This window comes from Pleurodeles waltl, chromosome 4_1 (genome assembly GCF_031143425.1).
Source record: "Pleurodeles waltl isolate 20211129_DDA chromosome 4_1, aPleWal1.hap1.20221129, whole genome shotgun sequence".
Classification (NCBI taxonomy): Eukaryota; Metazoa; Chordata; class Amphibia; order Caudata; family Salamandridae; genus Pleurodeles; species Pleurodeles waltl.
The window spans coordinates 736,010,309-736,029,458 of NC_090442.1; the positions used below are offsets into that span (position 1 = coordinate 736,010,309).

Genomic DNA, 19,150 nt, shown 5'->3' on the forward strand with positions numbered 1-19,150 from the left:
AAATGTTCTGAATAAACAGGCATTTATGAAGGGCAGCAAATTCCTAAAAAGGTAACTACGCTTGCTCTAGCCGAAGGACAGTTGGAGGCAAAATTAAGCTACTATGAAAGGGCAAGGTTTTCAAGACTTTCCTAAATGAAAGTTTGTTCGAGATGGTTCTGCTTCATCCTCCAGGAAGGAGAAGGCCAGAGGCTTGCAACCGAAAATGGCAATACGCGTAAAAATGTTGTACAACTGTATATACAGTTTCAGTGTGCCAAAAAAACGTTAAAGCTGTTGAAGCAAATACAGTCACATGATCTAAAGTTGTAGAATCCTTATTGGTAGCTACTATTTACTGTGTTTAGTGGTTTGTGACTAACACTTCAACCTGGATCCTCTACAGTCCTGCCTGCATGCTAACTGACTGTCTACTTGGTATTTCTATGGAATGATTATTTTTAAAACTGAGTGAGTCTGGGGATCCTTTTTTTGAGGTTTTATTTAAGATTTTAAAAAATTCAACAATACAATAAACAGGTGGCTGTGTGTTCAGTAGGGATGCTGACAAAAGTACAAATTCATTGGGTGATACAATTTGAATGAAATTTGTCTCTATTTTAAATCATATTACACAGCATGCAGAAATACCAGACAATAGCAAGAGGTGCACCGTGGGGTGAGGAGGGGTTGGATTACAGTACTAAATTGATTAAGTAAACAAATTACTACTTTCACATTTAATTTTAACCTTTGTCCAAGAATTTCTTAAATTGTTTCAATTGTGCTCGTCATACACAAAAAGACAAAGCAATATACAAATTTGTAATGTGATGCACTGACACTCAAAAACATTTGTAACATACAGATCACGTGTATCATGCAAATTACAAACATTCAATGACACACATTCAGGGATGTGGAATTCCTATCGCCTGACGCCCGGGACATCTTGTTTGGGGTCAAGGGCAACAAGTTTTCATGTTTACTTTGTCCTTGGGACAAGTAGGCCCAACCCTCTACAGCACAAACCCTTTGGCTGCCAGTTTACAAAGAGTGGAACTCCCTGCAGTTGAGGTATTGTGTTTCCGAAAGATAATGCTGTTTGAACTTGTATTTATGGTTCATTATTTGAAAGCCTTCATTATTGGGGTGAGTGCTGTAAATAAATGTTTTAAGGTCACACTTCACTACTGACATTGGTTCCAGTACAAAAAAATAAAAATAAACGTGTACACACATGTTTGAAACGTTTAGGCTATGAGGCTAAGTATAATGCTCCCAGAGTTCTCTCTGATTAGATGCAAATGTTTGAAGAAGCTTGTAAGCAAGAGAGAAGAGTCTTTGCTTTCAAAATAAAATGTTAAAAAAAAATGCAAGTAGGGGTAAAGTTTCGCTACCATTAAATTTTAGGTGCTATTTCTTTGAAGTGTCATTTAGTAAAATGAGTTGATGCATGCTAGTATTTCCAAAAAATATTTCTAATGGAAAATCAGTGTAACCATTTTCAACACGATTATGGGAAGCATGAAAATAAACAAACACTGAAAAAAGTATTTTAGTTTCATCAATGCGTGTCTTGTTTTGACATGGCTTTTGTAACAATTTATTGTTGTGGGAACTACCAGGCCCTCAACATTGTAACAAACACTGGCAAAAAAAAACGCAAAAGTTTTTGAACTCTAAAAGCACACGTTGCCACCAGTGGCATAACAAAGGCCCCGCAGCTGCCCTCCAGGGGACCCCTTCAGCACCTGCCCTGAGTGAGTCTGAAGAGGGGACTCCTCCATGTTCTTTGTAAAGGGGCACCCTCCAGTTTCGTTATGTCACTGATTGACACTGTAGTTCCTGACACTGAACAAAACTACTTTGTGTGCCAATATGCTCCTTGTGGAAGAGCAGAATGCGATCACTCACAGTAAAGCCAGCCGATAGAGAGAGAAATAGAAGTTTAATAAAAACAAAATATCTTTGTTAACACCAGACCTAATTAGGGACCAAGACCCACATGTAGGTAGCTTTTTGCGAACAGGTTTGCGACTCGCAATTAGGAAGGTGCTAACCCATTCGCAAAAAGGAAGGGGTCCCCATGGGACCCCTTCCCTGTTGTGAATGTCACTGTAAACATTTTTTTCAGTGTGGACCACTGTCTGCTCTGAAAAAATGAAACAAAAACATTTCATTTTTCGTTTTTGTAATGCATCTCGTTTTACTTTCAGGAAAACGGGCAGCATTACAAAAAAAAACTGCTTTATTGAAAAGCAGTCACAGACATGGTGGTCTGCTGTCTCCAGCAGGCCACCATCCCAGTGAGGGCCGCCATTCGCAAGGGGGTCGCAAATTGCAACCCACCTCATGATTATTCATGAGGTGGACATTTGCGACCCCCTTGCGAATCGCAGATGGTGTCAGGGACACCATCCTACATTCGGATTTGCAATGTGGTCTCAAATTCTTAAAGAAAGTCACAAAAATGCACCCATGGTATATGTCTTTGAATTAGTGGCTTTCAAGAGAAGTATACCAGGAAATCGTACCCCTATAAAATATTTGTGAACTGTATTTTAGCATGGGTAAATACGCATGTGTAGATTTGCTCATGTGAAAATCTATTAAGCATTTGCAAGTTCATTTTCTCTCCAGCCACTTTCTTCCCAACCCTGGAAGAAGTTCTAATTCTGCCATTGTCAAGAGTAAATGTCCAACCTTTCTTATTATGGGAAAATATTAGAGAGAAGCTGGTGAAAATCTTTAAAACATGCAGGTTAGTCGGTTTGCAGACTCAAAGGCATTCCAGCCCTGGAGCTACTGCTTACTGCTTCCTCCAGCCCCAGTATGCAGATCTGCAGAAAGGTGGCAAAATAAGGAAATTGCTACCGTAGGGATTGAAACTGCAAGTATTCAGCCCTACTATGGTAGTAGCCCTGGCATAATCAGAGAGGCTATTATCAGAGCTCTTACATAATGAGATTGCTGCCAAAATTTGTCGCCACACTACATGGCACCAGAGGGACCAGTAGATCTTTTTACAGGACAAGTAGATTTGAGAAGCAACCTGTCCCATGGACAAGTAGATATTTTAATAAATTCCACATCCCTGCACATTACTAAAAAGCGAACATCCAGGTTCTGAACCAGTTTTGAAAAAGAGCAGTAGCTGAACCTATTCACAAATCATTCACAGCTCTACATTTAAAGAGCCAAAAATGTATTGCGGTGCTGATCATAAGTCTTTTTAGTGAATCAACCAGGAGTGGTGTGTGTTAAAGGACACTGCTTTGAATTCTCCCTGCAGGCCCAATCCTCTTCAATTGCACTCTCCAACTGCTCTGTCGTAGATCCTTTTTGAACCTACACAAATCAAGGGTTCTCATCAGAACACTTAGATTTCACTGATGAGTAGGGACAACCTTCTTTACAGATAAATTGAGAGGATATCATCAACCTCGCCAGCACACACTTAGATATGGATCTCTTGAAACACTTGTCCTTGCATACCCTTCTGAATGCACTGAATGCTCCCCATCTGAAACAACTGCCTGTCCAGCAACACATCCAGCAACTTAGGTGTGCCCAGGATTCATGGATGGTTGAAAGATGGGTACCTTGTTCCACCGCTGGGTAGCGGACCCTCCAAAGGTCCAGCAGATTATTTACTTGCATGAGGCCAGGGAGCAGTTAGCTGCAGTCCAATGAGTGCGAATTTCAGAGTTTGAGCAGTCCATCGTATGATCAAAGACTAGGTTGAAGTCTCTGCCCTAAAGGTACTGCCCGGAGAGAGACTTGAGCTGCACTTCCAGACAGTCAAGACCAAGTCTGTATCATCTGTGTTATGCCAAGAGGTGTTTTCTGTAGATCATCAGTTGTAAGATTACATACCAGCCTTGCAGGTTGAATAATTGTGCTGACGCATGCACAGGAAGCCCTGTTTACACCAGGAAAACCACCCCCTAGCATAGGTGGAGTAACTGAAGAATACCTGATGGGCTGCCAATTTGCCTGCAAAAGCGACATGAGTCTGGGGGCTAAGGTGTGTCTCTTATTATAGGGCAATGTGACTATCATGTCTCATTAAATAGGCTAATTCACATCTTATTTGTGTGGATCGCTCACCCCTCGAATGTTCTAAGTGATGAAATTAACCACATTGGCCTTAGCAGTAGAGGGTAGCATAACTGTGTGTGAAATATAGAGCAAGAAGGAGATTATATGAGCCAAAACCCCTGGACTGCTTCTAAAAGCACTTTCCACTCCCACCCAAGCTTTCACCCCACCATGATATGGCATAGATTGAGTCCGCAGCCAGTTGACAGAAATCTAGAAATAAAGTAAACAACAAGAAATGAGATGCAGCAGTAACTCCAGAAAGTCAGGAATGTTTAGGTGCCTTTAATAGCAATATGATGTTGATGAGCACCTGGAGGCTTCCAAGCCCCTGCAGTCTGTACTGCTAAGGGAGCCCACCAGGAGCACCCAGCAGCGTGCCCTTACTATAGTGAGCGCCACAGAGTCTTGCGCTGGAGGACCTAGCCAAGGAACTGGCCCGCCAGCACCCTCTTGCAGCAATAGCCGAGGCGATCCTCCGCTGCCCCCACCCCAGCAGATGAGTGCGCTCCGCATGCCACTCCTGACAGCCCCCAAGGCCGCAAGCAGGGAAAGGGGCTACCAAGCTGCTCCCCCAGCCCTGCGTTAGCAGGGATCAACCAGGGATGCCTCCCTTACATAATCACCCCACTGCACTCTGCCTGCCAGAGTAACAAAGCCGCTCCAGCCTACCCCACCCACAGTGACGTGGCTGTACCTGCACTCCATGTTCCATGGTCGGGAAGGTGCTCCAGCAGCGACCCCATGCTGGTCCGTAAGTGTCAGCCAAGGGATCTGTAAATCTCCCAGTGACTGGATTAGGAGAAGGAGGGGAGTCTCAGCCCGCCCGCAGTATGCTTACATCAGACAGCTATCTCATAGAAGAATCGATGCAGATGGATTGTATGGGCTGGGGACTGGATCGCTAGAGCTAGGCAGCCACATTGGTCGGCTGCAGGCCATGTCCCGACTCTGGAGAGCTTTAAACATTTTCCTGAATTGGGTGGGTTTAGATGTGGATCAGGGGGTTGTTCCAGCCTTTAGAGCTTTGGTGCGGAGAAGTGTCCCTCGTCTATTAGGTGAGTCTTTACATAGTGGGGATTGGGAGGTTCATGCAGATTGCACCGTTCCTTGCTCTGTCTAGGAGCCAGTAAAGCCTGTTTAGTAATGTGGGAACTGTTTCTGCTGCTTTTCATTTGTCTAATGTCCAGTTGGTAGTCCAGTTAATTAAGCTTTACACTGATTGCAGTGGCAGACACCTCTGTAAAAGCCACTTGGTGTGGTAAACAAGATTATCTTGAGTAGCCTTAAAAGAAGCACATTCTGCCCCTTTATATTACAAACTTAGTGTAGAAAATGTGGTCTTGCGAAGATTGTGAATCAAAATATCTCATTTGGAATTTTGTTGCTTTCTGTAGATAAGTGCAGTTTGTTATTTTTTTATTATGTAGATACCACTTATGCGGTTAAAAGTTGAAACCACGAGTGCTTCAAGCACCCATGGCTCAACAACGAGTTCGGAACTACAAACTCGTTGGTATCACTAATGCCTTTACCACTAATGCCCTTTGATTTATTTTTCGTTGAAAGGCATTCCTAGTAAAGGCATTAGTGATCAGCATGCATGGCTTTGGCATGGGTCCCCCTTACCCCCCCACCCCTAAAAATGACAGTGACCCCCCCCCCCCCCCCACCAAAATACCACAACCCCAACCCCTCCCCTAAAACCTAAAGCACCCCAGCCCACCCCTAAAACCTAAACCCTGACCCCCCGCCCCTAAACCCTAATCACCCCGAGCTCCCAAACCCTAATCACCCCGAGCTCCCACCCCCAAAAACTAAAAATACCCCAAGTCCCCACCCCTAAAACCTAAACCAACCCACCCCTAAAACATAAACCCTGACACCCCCTCCCCTAAAATCTAAACCCTGACCCCCCCCCATCCCCCCTAAACCCTAATCACCCCGAGCCTCCCACCCCCAAAAAAACAGCCCCAGTCCAGGCCAACTTACCTCCTCCTTCACCGCTTCGACTCCCTTCTGTGCCTTAACCACGCATGTATGTGGTTCACACATGCGTGGTTAAGGCCCGAAAACCAGGAAGTCGTGGAAAATGAAACACTTGTTTCACTTTCGTTTTCCACGACTTTGTGGTTTAGGAGTCATCGTTCCGGGTGTTTCCCCACTTACATAGCAGAGACATGAGCACTCAGTTTCTTGCCTCATACCTTGTCGACAGTGGATGATGATTGGTGGTGCTTGTCTTACAAGTTGCAGATTTACTTGAGATTGTGACTTTTTTTTTTACAGATAGTCACAACTGTTTTAGAAGAAGTAGTTCATTGTTGAATTCATTGTGTGACTGCAGTGCTTAGTGCTCATTACAGATGTTTGGACCTTTTCACATAAAAGGTTAGTAGTTGCAGCCACCCCTGATCCAGAACATTGCACCAGAGTTCAGCACTATTCATTGCTCTCATTGGTGGTTTGTCTTGAGTGGGTAAGTACTAAGTGTGCATGGGACCAAATATATCCTCACTTCCTCGTTTGTTCGCAAGTCTGTGACTCTTGTGGCCTTGATTCCATATTTCCTTGAAGGCCGGTGCAGCAAGGATGTCGGTCCCGTTCCAGTACCTTCCATAAGCTCAAAGGAAGGGTACAAATAGCTAAAAGATTAATATTAAAATTCAACAATACTTGAATTAATGGGCACCGATCATTGTAATATATCAGATGAGAAGTCTACTAAATGCACTGCTTTCAGTTGGTAATGTTCTTTTCATATGTCTTGCAGAGCTTGCACTTGCTTCTCTCTTTAGCCTAAATGCCTTGTTTGACTTCTGGCGGTACTTTAAATACACTATGACTCCTACAAGCCTCATCCTGAGTCCCTCGCAGCAGTTGCTTCTTGGAGTTCCTGACAGCCGTGAGTATACTTTGATGCCTGGATCTGCTTTTGGGGGAGTGTATGTTGTTTTAAGCAGAATCCAAGAGGGGGGAGGGACCGGGAGGTTGCTGGTCCAGTGTACGGTCTCCCAAAACAGTAATAATATAAAGGTGTACACTGTTCCAAAAATAGCCAACCAGAGGACCAGGAGTGGCTAGAGCGTAGAACCCTCATGCATCTCAGTGGATGACTAGCTTCATCATCAAAAAACTACTAGGAGACTCCAGTAAGCTAGGGACTCTAGTTAAGGGTAGAGTCCCTAGATTATTGGAGTCTTCTAGTAGTTTTTTTGTTGAAAGTAATTGAGCATTATCACTCATTATTTTTACTTTCATCTGGTTTTTAATCTTGGTCTCCACCTTACCTATACTGATTAAATTTATGATGTTGTTTTGAGGTGGATAACCAATTTTACTTCTGTATCACTCTCTCCGGTTTGTGTTGGATCCTATAATAGGGTCATCATCCACCTCACCTGGATCCACTTGCTACTTAGAGCTATATGGCTAAGAGCTCCCTTTGGGGAGCCCACCAGGCATTGCAGCACCAGCCTGGTGAGGAGCGTTCCCAATGATGAAGCTAGTCATCCACTGAGATGCATGAGGGTTCTACGGTCTAGCCACTCCTGGTCCTCTGGTTGGCTATTTTTGGTACAGTGTACACCTTTATATTATTGTTGTTTTAAGCATACAAGGTCTCCTACACAGTTTGCTTTCAATTTCAAGCCTAAAAGGTAAACCTATGGTTTACTTAGATGAAGACTCTTTATTTGCAAACTGCTGAACTTTTAAGCTTAGTGAAGGGGTTGTGACATGAGCCTTATTTCACAGGAAAAGTTAGTTGAATGTTATGGTTCCTGGTCTGTTTTTTTCTGTGAAATCTTTTGATGTATTTGATAGCAATGTACCCAGACTCCCGCAAAGTATTTAAGCTCAAAACGGTTTCAAAAGAAAGAGAGATTGTAAAATAGTCTGTAAATCAGAAGACTTTGTTAAAACAGTTCTTTGATCCTGATCTTAAGTATTTTCATCATTCCTAATGAACAAGTTGAGCTTCTAATGCTTCAGAAACCATCAAGTCCAAACTTAGCACCCACTTTTTGGAGAAGGCATGATATGTTCGAGAGTAACCCAATATTGCTGCAGGTTTTCTCATAAAATTAAACTTGCAAGAAAATACAAATGCGCTATTCGATCATCCAGAAATTGATATCTGTAGATTACTGCCAAACATGAAGTGGATCTGGTCCAGCCGTGGAGGTTCTGGTATTTCACCAAAATTCCTGTGACCTGAGATACTTGATCTTGTTTAAAATGCTCTTAGGATAGTCTGTTGCAGTGTCTCTTGGCGGGGAAATGTAACAGGTAGAATTACATATAGTATTCCTTATCTGGATCTTTGGGGGATGCAGTGAATGGGTTACCTACTTCCATCTCTAACGTGTCATTGCTTAACAATATAATGTATTGTTTTCTCTATTGGTGTGTATATACTGCTTCGTATCTCTGAAATGGGGAAGTGCTCTGATTTGCATCAGGCTCCTGTGCACTCTTTTGGAGTGCATGGTTGAAGAGGATGCAGTTGTGATTCCTTATGTTAATTTTAAACTCATTACTCTGAGATTAATCTTGGTTGAATTATTTTAGGATCCTTTTTTTTTGTAATGTCAGATTATTTTTGGAAATCCTAATATAATTTCCATTGTTTTAAATGGGGGATGACCCTTTGTATCTCCCTTTCCCTTGACCTTCCAATTACTCCTCCTTTTTAGGTCGAGCCTTGGCAGTGCAATGGCTTGCTCTACCAGACATGCTGTTATGTACTCTGTGGGCTTTGCCCACACCCATCGCTTATCATTGGTTCAAGGGTCTGTTTTTTAGGGATGCAATTCTTTTCCGATGTGTTGGTGTGTATCTGGGCTTTTAACAACGCCCACCTCACGCCCATCACTACCACTTGTTCGTGAGCTTGCCCTTCAAAAATCCTTTGATTACATTGGTAAATGGTTTTGTTACCGCCTTGGCCATCGCCCCTGTTACATGGCTAATTGCACTTTTGCCGATAAGTTTAACTGTGAGCGAACTTCTTTTCCTTTTGTGTATCTCTTCACTTTGATGCTCATGGCGGCTGTGGTGCTGTGAATCTGCTCCCTCATGTGAAAGTGTTTAACTTTCAATTTATGTGGCAAGAAAAGTCGGGTTAGGAGTTTATAGCGCTAATAGCTCTAACTCGAGCAGATGTGAGACCCATTGCATTGCAAATGCTTGTTTAAATTCCTGTTGTTTCTCGATGCATCTCATACATTTGTCCCATGTTTTGGCTGTTTTGTTCCGCCCTGGAGACTAGCCTTGTTACATGGATCAGTTCCCTTCTGGCCTTTATGTTGGTTACTCACACTACCTTTTAGGGTAGTGCGCGCAAGCGCTCTGGCCCCTGCTGTAATCTGTTTGTGGGCTTTTATCCACACCCATCAGTTTTGTTGGTTGGAGGGCTTGCCTTTTAAAGTTCACTTGATTTCATTTGTGAAAGGCATGCATATGTCTTGCCTTGTCCGGTCTTTAGTCCTCCTCGAGAGCACCGGTAAACTATTGAAAACTTACAAGGCTCTGTGTTTGCTTGACCCATTTCATTGCAAATGCTTGTTTCTTTTGTCTCTGCTCCTGAACGCAATGACCCACTTCGCTTGCTGCTGTCCTCCGCTTGCAGCGCTCGCATGTTTTCTTTGATGCGGACTTTAGGACCGATTGCATTTGAAGATTTGCAATTGTTTCATTTTATTTGTTCCCATCCATATTTTATGTGGGAGCCGGGAGAACTGATGTCGAGGCAGGAACCAGGATCCCCTACATCCTCTCAGACCCTAACTTTTTTACAAATGTTATCGCTATTGTTTTCTGCTATAAAGGGTTCTGAAATTGGAATAGGGATTAAAACTAAACAATTACTCCTCAAAACAATTTAGGCATGTAGTGTACTGATGGATTTTAATAAATCCGTGGTTAGCAAATACAGGGAGTGCAGAATTATTAGGCAAATGAGTATTTTGACCACATCATCCTCTTTATGCATGTTGTCTTACTCCAAGCTGTATAGGCTCGAAAGCCTACTACCAATTAAGCATATTAGGTGATGTGCATCTCTGTAATGAGAAGGGGTGTGGTCTAATGACATCAACACCCTATATCAGGTGTGCATAATTATTAGGCAACTTCCTTTCCTTTGGCAAAATGGGTCAAAAGAAGGACTTGACAGGCTCAGAAAAGTCAAAAATAGTGAGATATCTTGCAGAGGGATGCAGCACTCTTAAAATTGCAAAGCTTCTGAAGCGTGATCATCGAACAATCAAGCGTTACATTCAAAATAGTCAACAGGGTCGCAAGAAGCGTGTGGAAAAACCAAGGCGCAAAATAACTGCCCATAAACTGAGAAAAGTCAAGCGTGCAGCTGCCACGATGCCACTTGCCACCAGTTTGGCCATATTTCAGAGCTGCAACATCACTGGAGTGCCCAAAAGCACAAGGTGTGCAATACTCGGAGACATGGCCAAGGTAAGAAAGGCTGAAAGACGACCACCACTGAACAAGACACACAAGCTGAAACGTCAAGACTGGGCCAAGAAATATCTCAAGACTGATTTTTCTAAGGTTTTATGGACTGATGAAATGAGAGTGAGTCTTTATGGGCCAGATGGATGGGCCCGTGGCTGGATTGGTAAAGGGCAGAGAGCTCCAGTCCGACTCAGACGCCAGCAAGGTGGAGGTGGAGTACTGGTTTGGGCTGGTATCATCAAAGATGAGCTTGTGGGGCCTTTTCGGGTTGAGGATGGAGTCAAGCTCAACTCCCAGTCCTACTGCCAGTTCCTGGAAGACACCTTCTTCAAGCAGTGGTACAGGAAGAAGTCTGCATCCTTCAAGAAAAACATGATTTTCATGCAGGACAATGCTCCATCACACGCGTCCAAGTACTCCACAGCGTGGCTGGCAAGAAAGGGTATAAAAGAAGGAAATCTAATGACATGGCCTCCTTGTTCACCTGATCTGAACCCCATTGAGAACCTGTGGTCCATCATCAAATGTGAGATTTACAAGGAGGGAAAACAGTACACCTCTCTGAACAGTGTCTGGGAGGCTGTGGTTGCTGCTGCACGCAATGTTGATGGTGAACAGATCAAAACACTGACAGAATCCATGGATGGCAGGCTTTTGAGTGTCCTTGCAAAGAAAGGTGGCTATATTGGTCACTGATTTGTTTTTGTTTTGTTTTTGAATGTCAGAAATGTATATTTGTGAATGTTGAGATGTTATATTGGTTTCACTGGTAATAATAAAAATTGAAATGGGTATATATTTTTTTTTGTTAAGTTGCCTAATAATTATGCACAGTAATAGTCACCTGCACACACAGATATCCCCCTAACATAGCTAAAACTAAAAACAAACTAAAAACTACTTCCAAAAATATTCAGCTTTGATATTAATGAGTTTTTTGGGTTCATTGAGAACATGGTTGTTGTTCAATAATAAAATTAATCCTCAAAAATACAACTTGCCTAATAATTCTGCACTCCCTGTACATAGCCTCCTCAAGTGTTTGTGTTTGGTTTATGTTTACGTGTGGCACATGCAGCGTCGACAATATTCTTGTAATGTATGCGGTCTGGATTTCACATTGGAAATACGCACTTCACACTTACCGCAGCACATGCTTTACAGATGCCGCATTGTCTGTTATTCCATCTTTGCGGATGCATTGCGAGGATGCTCGCATTTCTCTGATTCTACTCTTGTTTTGGGGGTTGGCTGTGTTTGTTGGTATTGCAGTCTAGAAATAAGTGGGGATATGTTAGGTGTTTCTTAGTGTAAGTCTGTGTTTATATGTATTACAGACTGAAAATGTTTTGGGGACATGTTATATGACGCCTCCATCATTTTAACCAATTATCGCTGTTTGTAGGCCTTATGTGATGCCGCTCATGATTTAAATCCAGTATTGAGGCGCATTTGCTTGTGCCGATGCGCACCTTTCTTTGAAATTCCTCGTTTTTAATTTACATTATGAAATTTTGGAGCTGAAAAAGTGAAGGAGCTCTTCACACTTATTGCAACAACGACTTCACAGAAGCTGGACTTCATTTGTCGCCATGAAGCTGATCCATGCCGACTCCATCCATAAAGTTGATAAGAATCTTTATTGGAATGCTAATGATCTGCCTCCCAGATTCAAGCAGGTCCATCGCAAAACAAAGACGGCAAGCATTGTACTTTATTAACCCATCTGACTTCATCCTGGCGCCTGCTTCAGATAAAAGGTGTGCGTTGGCGATAAGCTTTTACTTTGCTAAAAGTTGTCGAAAGGCTACGCTCGCACTACAGTGCTTTACAAATAGAGCTAACAAATCTTTACACCACGTTTAGCTTCAAACAGACTACTTTTTCTTATGGAATTACTAACAGTTTCACTTTTAAAGAGGCAACCTAATTAATTTTTTTTGGTCTCAAGAGTGTGAAAACTATTCGCTTTTCAAACATTCTCCAGGAAAACTTCTCTATCTCTCTTACAAACCTACCAAAGAGAGGCATAAATAGCATTTACAAATAACATTAAATACAATAGAAACACAGACTTAGGTATGTGTGTCACACTTCACAGGTGACACCAGAACTAACAGTAAATGTATCACACAGGATAATCTAATGCTTCACAAAAAATGTATAGGATCAAAAACGTGATACCTGGCTATTTCATTCACAGCTCTTCAGGAGCAAATTACTTCCACTGAGCGCAGGCTGACTGTTTAATTTTTTTTTCCGCATTGACAGGGACTGTTTGGACTGGGACAGAAATTACCCCCATTTTTCAAAAGTGGTATATAGGTGCAAATTGGGGAAGTTTTGAACTTGACACGCTGTCCAAGTGCTTTACATGTTGTGAAAGAGAGCATGGGTTTGAGCTTGTTGTTTTTCCTCTGTCACCACAAACATGTTTACTTTCATTTATAAACGTCGGGAAAATGCAGACAATGTGAGCAAATGCCTCTATGCGGTAGGATCCGACTCGCCAAACGCTCCCACTTCACAGAACGCCTTAACAACAACGCTCACAACTGCAAGGAACTCTTCTGCATCGTGAAGGAACTCTCCAACGCCAACGTCAACGACGTCCCTCCATCCCAGAAACTCTGCGACGACCTCTCCACCTTCTTCTACCAGAAAATCGCAGCCATCCACGACAGCTTTAACACCACACCTCCGCCAGACCCCACCCCCATCAACTCCTCCCAAGCCGACCGCATCACCACCTGGACCCAAGTAGACGACGCCGAAACCCTAAAGACCATGAACTCCATCCACTCAGGATCTCCCTCTGACCCCTGCCCACATCACGTTTTCAACAAAGCCGACGTCACCATCGCCCCCAAACTCCGCAAGATCATCAACCTTTCCTTCAACACCGCTACCTTCCCGGACAGCTGGAAGCACGCAGAAATCCAACCCCTCCTCAAGAAACCTAAGGCTGACCTCAATGACCTCAAAAACTTCCGTCCGATCTCCCTCCTCCCTTTCCCAGCGAAAGTCATCGAGAAGATCGTCAACGCACAGCTCTCCCACTACCTCGAAGACAACTCCATCCTAGACCCTTCCCAATCCGGTTTCAGACGCAACCACAGCACAGAGACTGCACTCCTCGCCGCCACAGATGACATCAGACAACAAATGGACAACAGCGAAACCTCAGCCCTCATCCTCCTAGACCTCTCCGCTGCCTTCGACACGGTCTGTCACCGCACCCTACTAAATCGCCTCCACGAAGCCGGTATCCAAGACAAAGCCCTCAACTGGATCTCCTCTTTTCTCTCCGACAGAACCCAGAGAGTCCGACTCTCACCCTTCCGCTCCGAAGCCACCAACCTCATCTGCGGCGTCCCCCAAGGCTCCTCACTAAGCCCAACGCTGTTCAACATCTACATGGCCCCCCCTCTCACAACTGGCCCGCCAGCACAACCTCCGCATCCTCTCCTACACCGACGACACCCAGCTCGTCCTCTCCCTGACCAAAGATCCCCTCACCGCCAAAGCCAACCTCCACGAGGGACTGAAATCCATCGCCGAATGGATGAGCAACAGCCGCCTGAAACTTAACTCTGACAAGACGGAAGTCCTCATCCTCGGTCGCACCCCCTCGGCCTGGAACGACTCTTGGTGGCCCACTGCCCTGGGCCCCCCACCCACCCCAGCCAGCCACGCACGAAACCTCGGCTTCATCCTCGACTCCGCTCTCACCATGTCCAAACAGGTCAACGCTGTCTCCTCTTCCTGTTTTAACACACTCCGCATGCTCCGCAGGATCTTCAAGTGGATTCCAACAGGAACCAGAAAGATGGTGACCCAAGCCCTCGTCAGTAGAAGACTCGACTACGGCAACGCACTCTACACAGGCATCCCAACAAAAGACATCAAACGACTTCAACGCATCCAGAACGCATCCGCCCGCCTGATCCTCGACATACCCCGCCGATGTCACATCTCCCACCACCTGAAGGACCTCCACTGGCTCCCCGTGGACAAGAGGATCACCTTTAAACTCCTCACCCACGTACACAAGGCACTACACGACACCGGACCCACCTACCTGAACACCAGACTCAACTTCTACGTTCCCTCACGCCAACTACGCTCTGCCAACCTTGCCCTCGCCATCGTCCCCCGAATCCAGCGCAAGACCTCTGGCGGCAGATCCTTCTCCTACCTCGCCGCCAAGACCTGGAACTCACTCCCGACCTCACTACGCCAGACCCAGGACCTCCTCACCTTCAGGAGACTCCTCAAGACATGGCTCTTCGAACGATAGCAGCTATCCCCCCCCCCCCAAGCGCCTCGAAACCCTAACGGGTACATAGCGCGCTTTATAAATTTAATGATTGATTGATTGATTGATTAGGGACAAAAGCTAAAGGCTTTTTTTCACGCACTTACATTTCCATGTTCCCTCTCTCGCATCAAAAAGTTCAAACTACCTATCCCTCTCTGTCTTCTTATCTATTCTGTGGAGCTCTCACACCATGTATTCACCATGCCATATAATTCCACTACCTAGTCCACACCACACAATTCCACCACACATAATCCCTCAACTAACAATTCCAATCCAATACACATAATTCCACTCCACACCACATACATCAACTCCATTCCAAACCAAAGCACATAGATAAGACATTGTAATTTACAATGCCGATAGCTCTAACTCTCGCAAATGTGAGACCTATTGCATTGCAAATGGTTGTTTCTTTTTACCTTTCCCTTGTTGTACCATGACCAGTGCTTTTACCTTTATGTATTACTACTTACCTGTAATTTGTCTGGTTTTGTTTCCATCATGCTTTTGTTTTTTGTTTAGTTTTTTTCCACTTTGGAGATTTTGAATTCCATAGGTTTTCTTTACCAGAATGTGCAAACTGCCCCACTAGCATACCACACAAAACTTTTTTTTTCTTTCTTTTAATACATATATATTTTTTTAACAACCTTTTTATTGATTTTCAGAGATAACCCCTATATACGTGCTACGCATATATATGCATTTTCGACATTAAATGAATGTGCCTTGTCCCCTCACCCATTATACCTACCCTGGACTACTTACATACATTTTGAACATCCATCCGGGAAATTAGTGTTTACATCTACAGTGCTCTTCATGCATCATTTGGTTGCATTGCATCTCAAGGTAATTCCCCAACTTCACATGCAAATGCTTGTCCCTCACAGGTCTCAATATAATGATTGTGCATCCAGGCATGTGGGGCTCATCATATTTGGTGACTTCTGCCTCCAGTAGTCTGTAAGAGGTTTTCACATAGCACTGAATTGCTGCATTTCATTCCAAAGATCCGGGGGAAGTATTTCCATGGCTGTTATTGTTCACAGCCTCTGTTGTCAATTATCAACTGATGAAAGTTGCATCCTTTTCCAAGTCCTGGCAATAGGTTGTTTCGCCACCAGTAGCATGTGTGCCAATTGTGTCCTCTCATTCTTCTTCATTAGACATTTTTTGGAATCTGGTCGCGGACACAGAATTGCCACCAAAAAATTGGTGGATTGTAAGGGTGCCCAGAGTGCCTCTCGGTATCATTTTCCAATATGTCTTCAATGCTATACATGACCACCAGATATACAGAGCCTCTGCTAACATCCCACATTATCCCCAAAAGTTACCATCCCATTTTGTGTTCATTCATTTACATTTATTTGGTGCCATGTAGTACTTTGTACATAAGTGTGTACAGGTATGTACTGGGTCTTTCAATTCTGGATGATTTATATAGACCTGGTGATGTCCTTCTATAACCTCTCCCATTGCTTCATGGTAACCTCCCTCCCCTTTATTCTCATGCAGGCATAAGCACACCCTTGAGAATTCAGGATGCTTTTGTATACCCTACATATGGTGGAGTTTATCATTTTTGCAATTCATAGGAGTACTGTACTGGAATGGCTTTGGATTTCTCTTCTCGGCTTCCCTATGTGGCAGCTATATAACTCAATGATTTAAGTAGATATCTAAGTCTTTCCTGTTCATGAACTAGGGACTCCTTCTTGTAAGTGTTGATGGTTTTAATTTTCTTCCACTCAGGAGTTCCTCTCCAGTGCAGGGGTAAAATCGCATGTTCAATGGCATGTGTGGCTGCAGATACACATGCTCTGCGTGCTCCTGCCATCTAGTATTGAGTTTGGAGTGTTGCAAGTTGTTTTTCTTTGAAGAAGCATTTTCCAGTCATGGGATTGAGTGACTCCTCCCCGTTGATACTGCGCATGGGAATTGACTCCTTTGTTAGACTGTTTTCTCTGCCATTGTGTTCGGACGTTTCTCTGTTCGCCTTTCACTCTGGTTTTGAAACCTTTCTTCTGTCCTTCCTAAAATAGATGGTATTGTTTTCAATTGCGCTTTTCTGGTATCCCACTTGTCTCATTTGTTGGTTCGAGAACCAACTGACAGCCCATTGGGCTGTTTTCACCCATTCAGGCCTATCTCACTGTGTGACCCTGACGAGCATGCTGTGCTGATGGAACAAACGCCGTTTCGATTCTGCCACTTCGAGGTGACATTGGCGCAGCCTGTAAGGACAGTGGCTCCTCCTGCCCCCATCAAGACTTTCAAAAAGTCTATTACTTGGATCGCCGGACCGCCACTGCCACCAGGCCATGGCTGACTCTGAAAACCAGGCTCTGATGCCCCAACCTCTGTCTTGGACCCGAAACCTGCCAAGACACTGTCATCGGCATCGACCTCCCCCGCCTCTTTTTCGGTCCGAGATGTCATGGCCATTTTAATCCAAACTTCGACACCAACAGCTTTAGCTTCGAGGCCAGCTTCCACCCTCACCTCAGCACTGACTAAAGGGCACCGACTGAGGCTTCGATCTCGAAATCCAAGGACTCCAGGTCTTCAAAACCAAAAGACTCTGGACAATCCTAGGCCATAACTTCCCCTGTGGAAGCAATTTTGGAGACCATAAATGCTCGTCAGCGTCGAATCCACATCCAGTAGGGTACAGGGCACATCATTTCTTCTCCTCCTTCTTTTACTTATAAATGACAACTCACTTTTCAGGAGGCCCTGGACACATTCCCTCCTTCAAAGAGGGCCAAGGACAAGGCTACCATTATACACAAGCCTCTTCTTTCTCCTCTCCTTGGATCTTCTCCACCACCTGCTTCTCCACCACCACCCCCCTATTCACTTGCCTTTCCTACTGTGAGAGATTTCACATCACAGGGTTAACCCTGTGTAGCCGGGAGACGGACCCCTCGGCTACACAACGGTCAAGGCATGACCCGGACTGATACACAGCAACTCACGATAAGAACACTTACCGTGGGATCGGTAACCCAGAAGGACGAGTCCCCTTCGACTCCTCAGAGGGAGGAGGGGACAGCGGCTGCTGAGAGAAAGAGGAAGGACTCATCGGAACGGGGAACCCGGACATCCGGGTTCCCGAAATGATAAAAAGCATAGAAGGACTCTGCGCGAGAGAGACAAGGAAGGAGGAGGAAGACGCCGAGAGAGTGGACCACGGATAGAAAAGGATTGACGACACGAAGAGAGAAGGAGACGGAGAAACCAGTAGACGATCCTTGGGAAGGACAGCCCCAAGAAACACTAGATAGTGTCCCTAGAAAAAGAAAGCCCACAGTAGGAGTACTAACCTATATATCCTCCTGGGATAATATTCACCAAGGTGTAGGATCGAGGTTCTCTCTTAAATCCCCCCCCCCCAACCCCCCCCTCACCAAAAACCTCCTATTTCTTTACCCTCTCTTGAGACTGTTGGAAAACCCCACTATTGAAAAATAATAAAGTCACATATATGCACCACCTTCACCAGCGTGTCGTCTTACTCCCTATCGTTATACCATCGGCCACACCCCACTATTCATGAAGGGGTGATTTAGGTGGGACACAACATGACCCAGATCCCATGTTATCCACAGACCCAGATCTATTCCCTGCACGACCCTCGCTGCCAGAGGATACTACATCCTACCAGCAGGTCATTGCCCGAGCAGAAGCTTTCCACAATGTTGACCTTCACATGGATCAGATTGAGTAAGACTTTATTTGATACCCTAGCATCCACACATATAATGACATCCAGTTCCTCCCCATGCTCCCTGGCATGCTTCGTCATGCTGACAAAATCTTTAGGGAACCAGTACACTCTAGGGTTATCACCGCTAGAGTTGATAAAAAAATGTAAACCTTCTCCGTCTGATCCCACCATACACAAGGTCCCTCCATTGTGGCTACTTCCACACGTAAGCGAGCCAGTAGTCAAGCCTCAGGGGACTCTCCTCCCCCAGACAAGGAGAGTAAAAAGATAGACGCCGCAGGTAAAAGGATGGCTGCACAGGCTGCTAATCACGGGCACATTGCCAACTCGCAAGCCCTACTTGCATGATATGATCGGACTCACTGGGATGAGATGAAAGAGATCCTCCAATATCAGCAGATTGTCACAGAAGGGCAGACAATCAGTAACAACTCTATTGGATGTACCCTTAATGCTGCAGACACTGCTGCACGTGACATTCACACTAGTATCATTATAAGGAGACTTGCTTGGTTTAGATGCTCAAGCTT

General features: G+C 44.5%; 1 protein-coding gene across 3 annotated transcripts in view; it reads left to right on the forward strand.

Annotated features, from left to right (window-relative positions):
* TMEM209 (transmembrane protein 209) overlaps positions 1-19,150 on the forward strand; it is a 247,680-nt gene that overhangs the window by 40,659 nt on the left and 187,871 nt on the right. For all 3 annotated transcript variants that reach the window (XM_069229331.1, XM_069229333.1, XM_069229332.1), the window contains exon 5: positions 6,857-6,988. In XM_069229331.1, the coding sequence (XP_069085432.1) occupies positions 6,857-6,988 (132 nt within the window). The remainder of the gene's footprint in view (positions 1-6,856; positions 6,989-19,150) is intronic.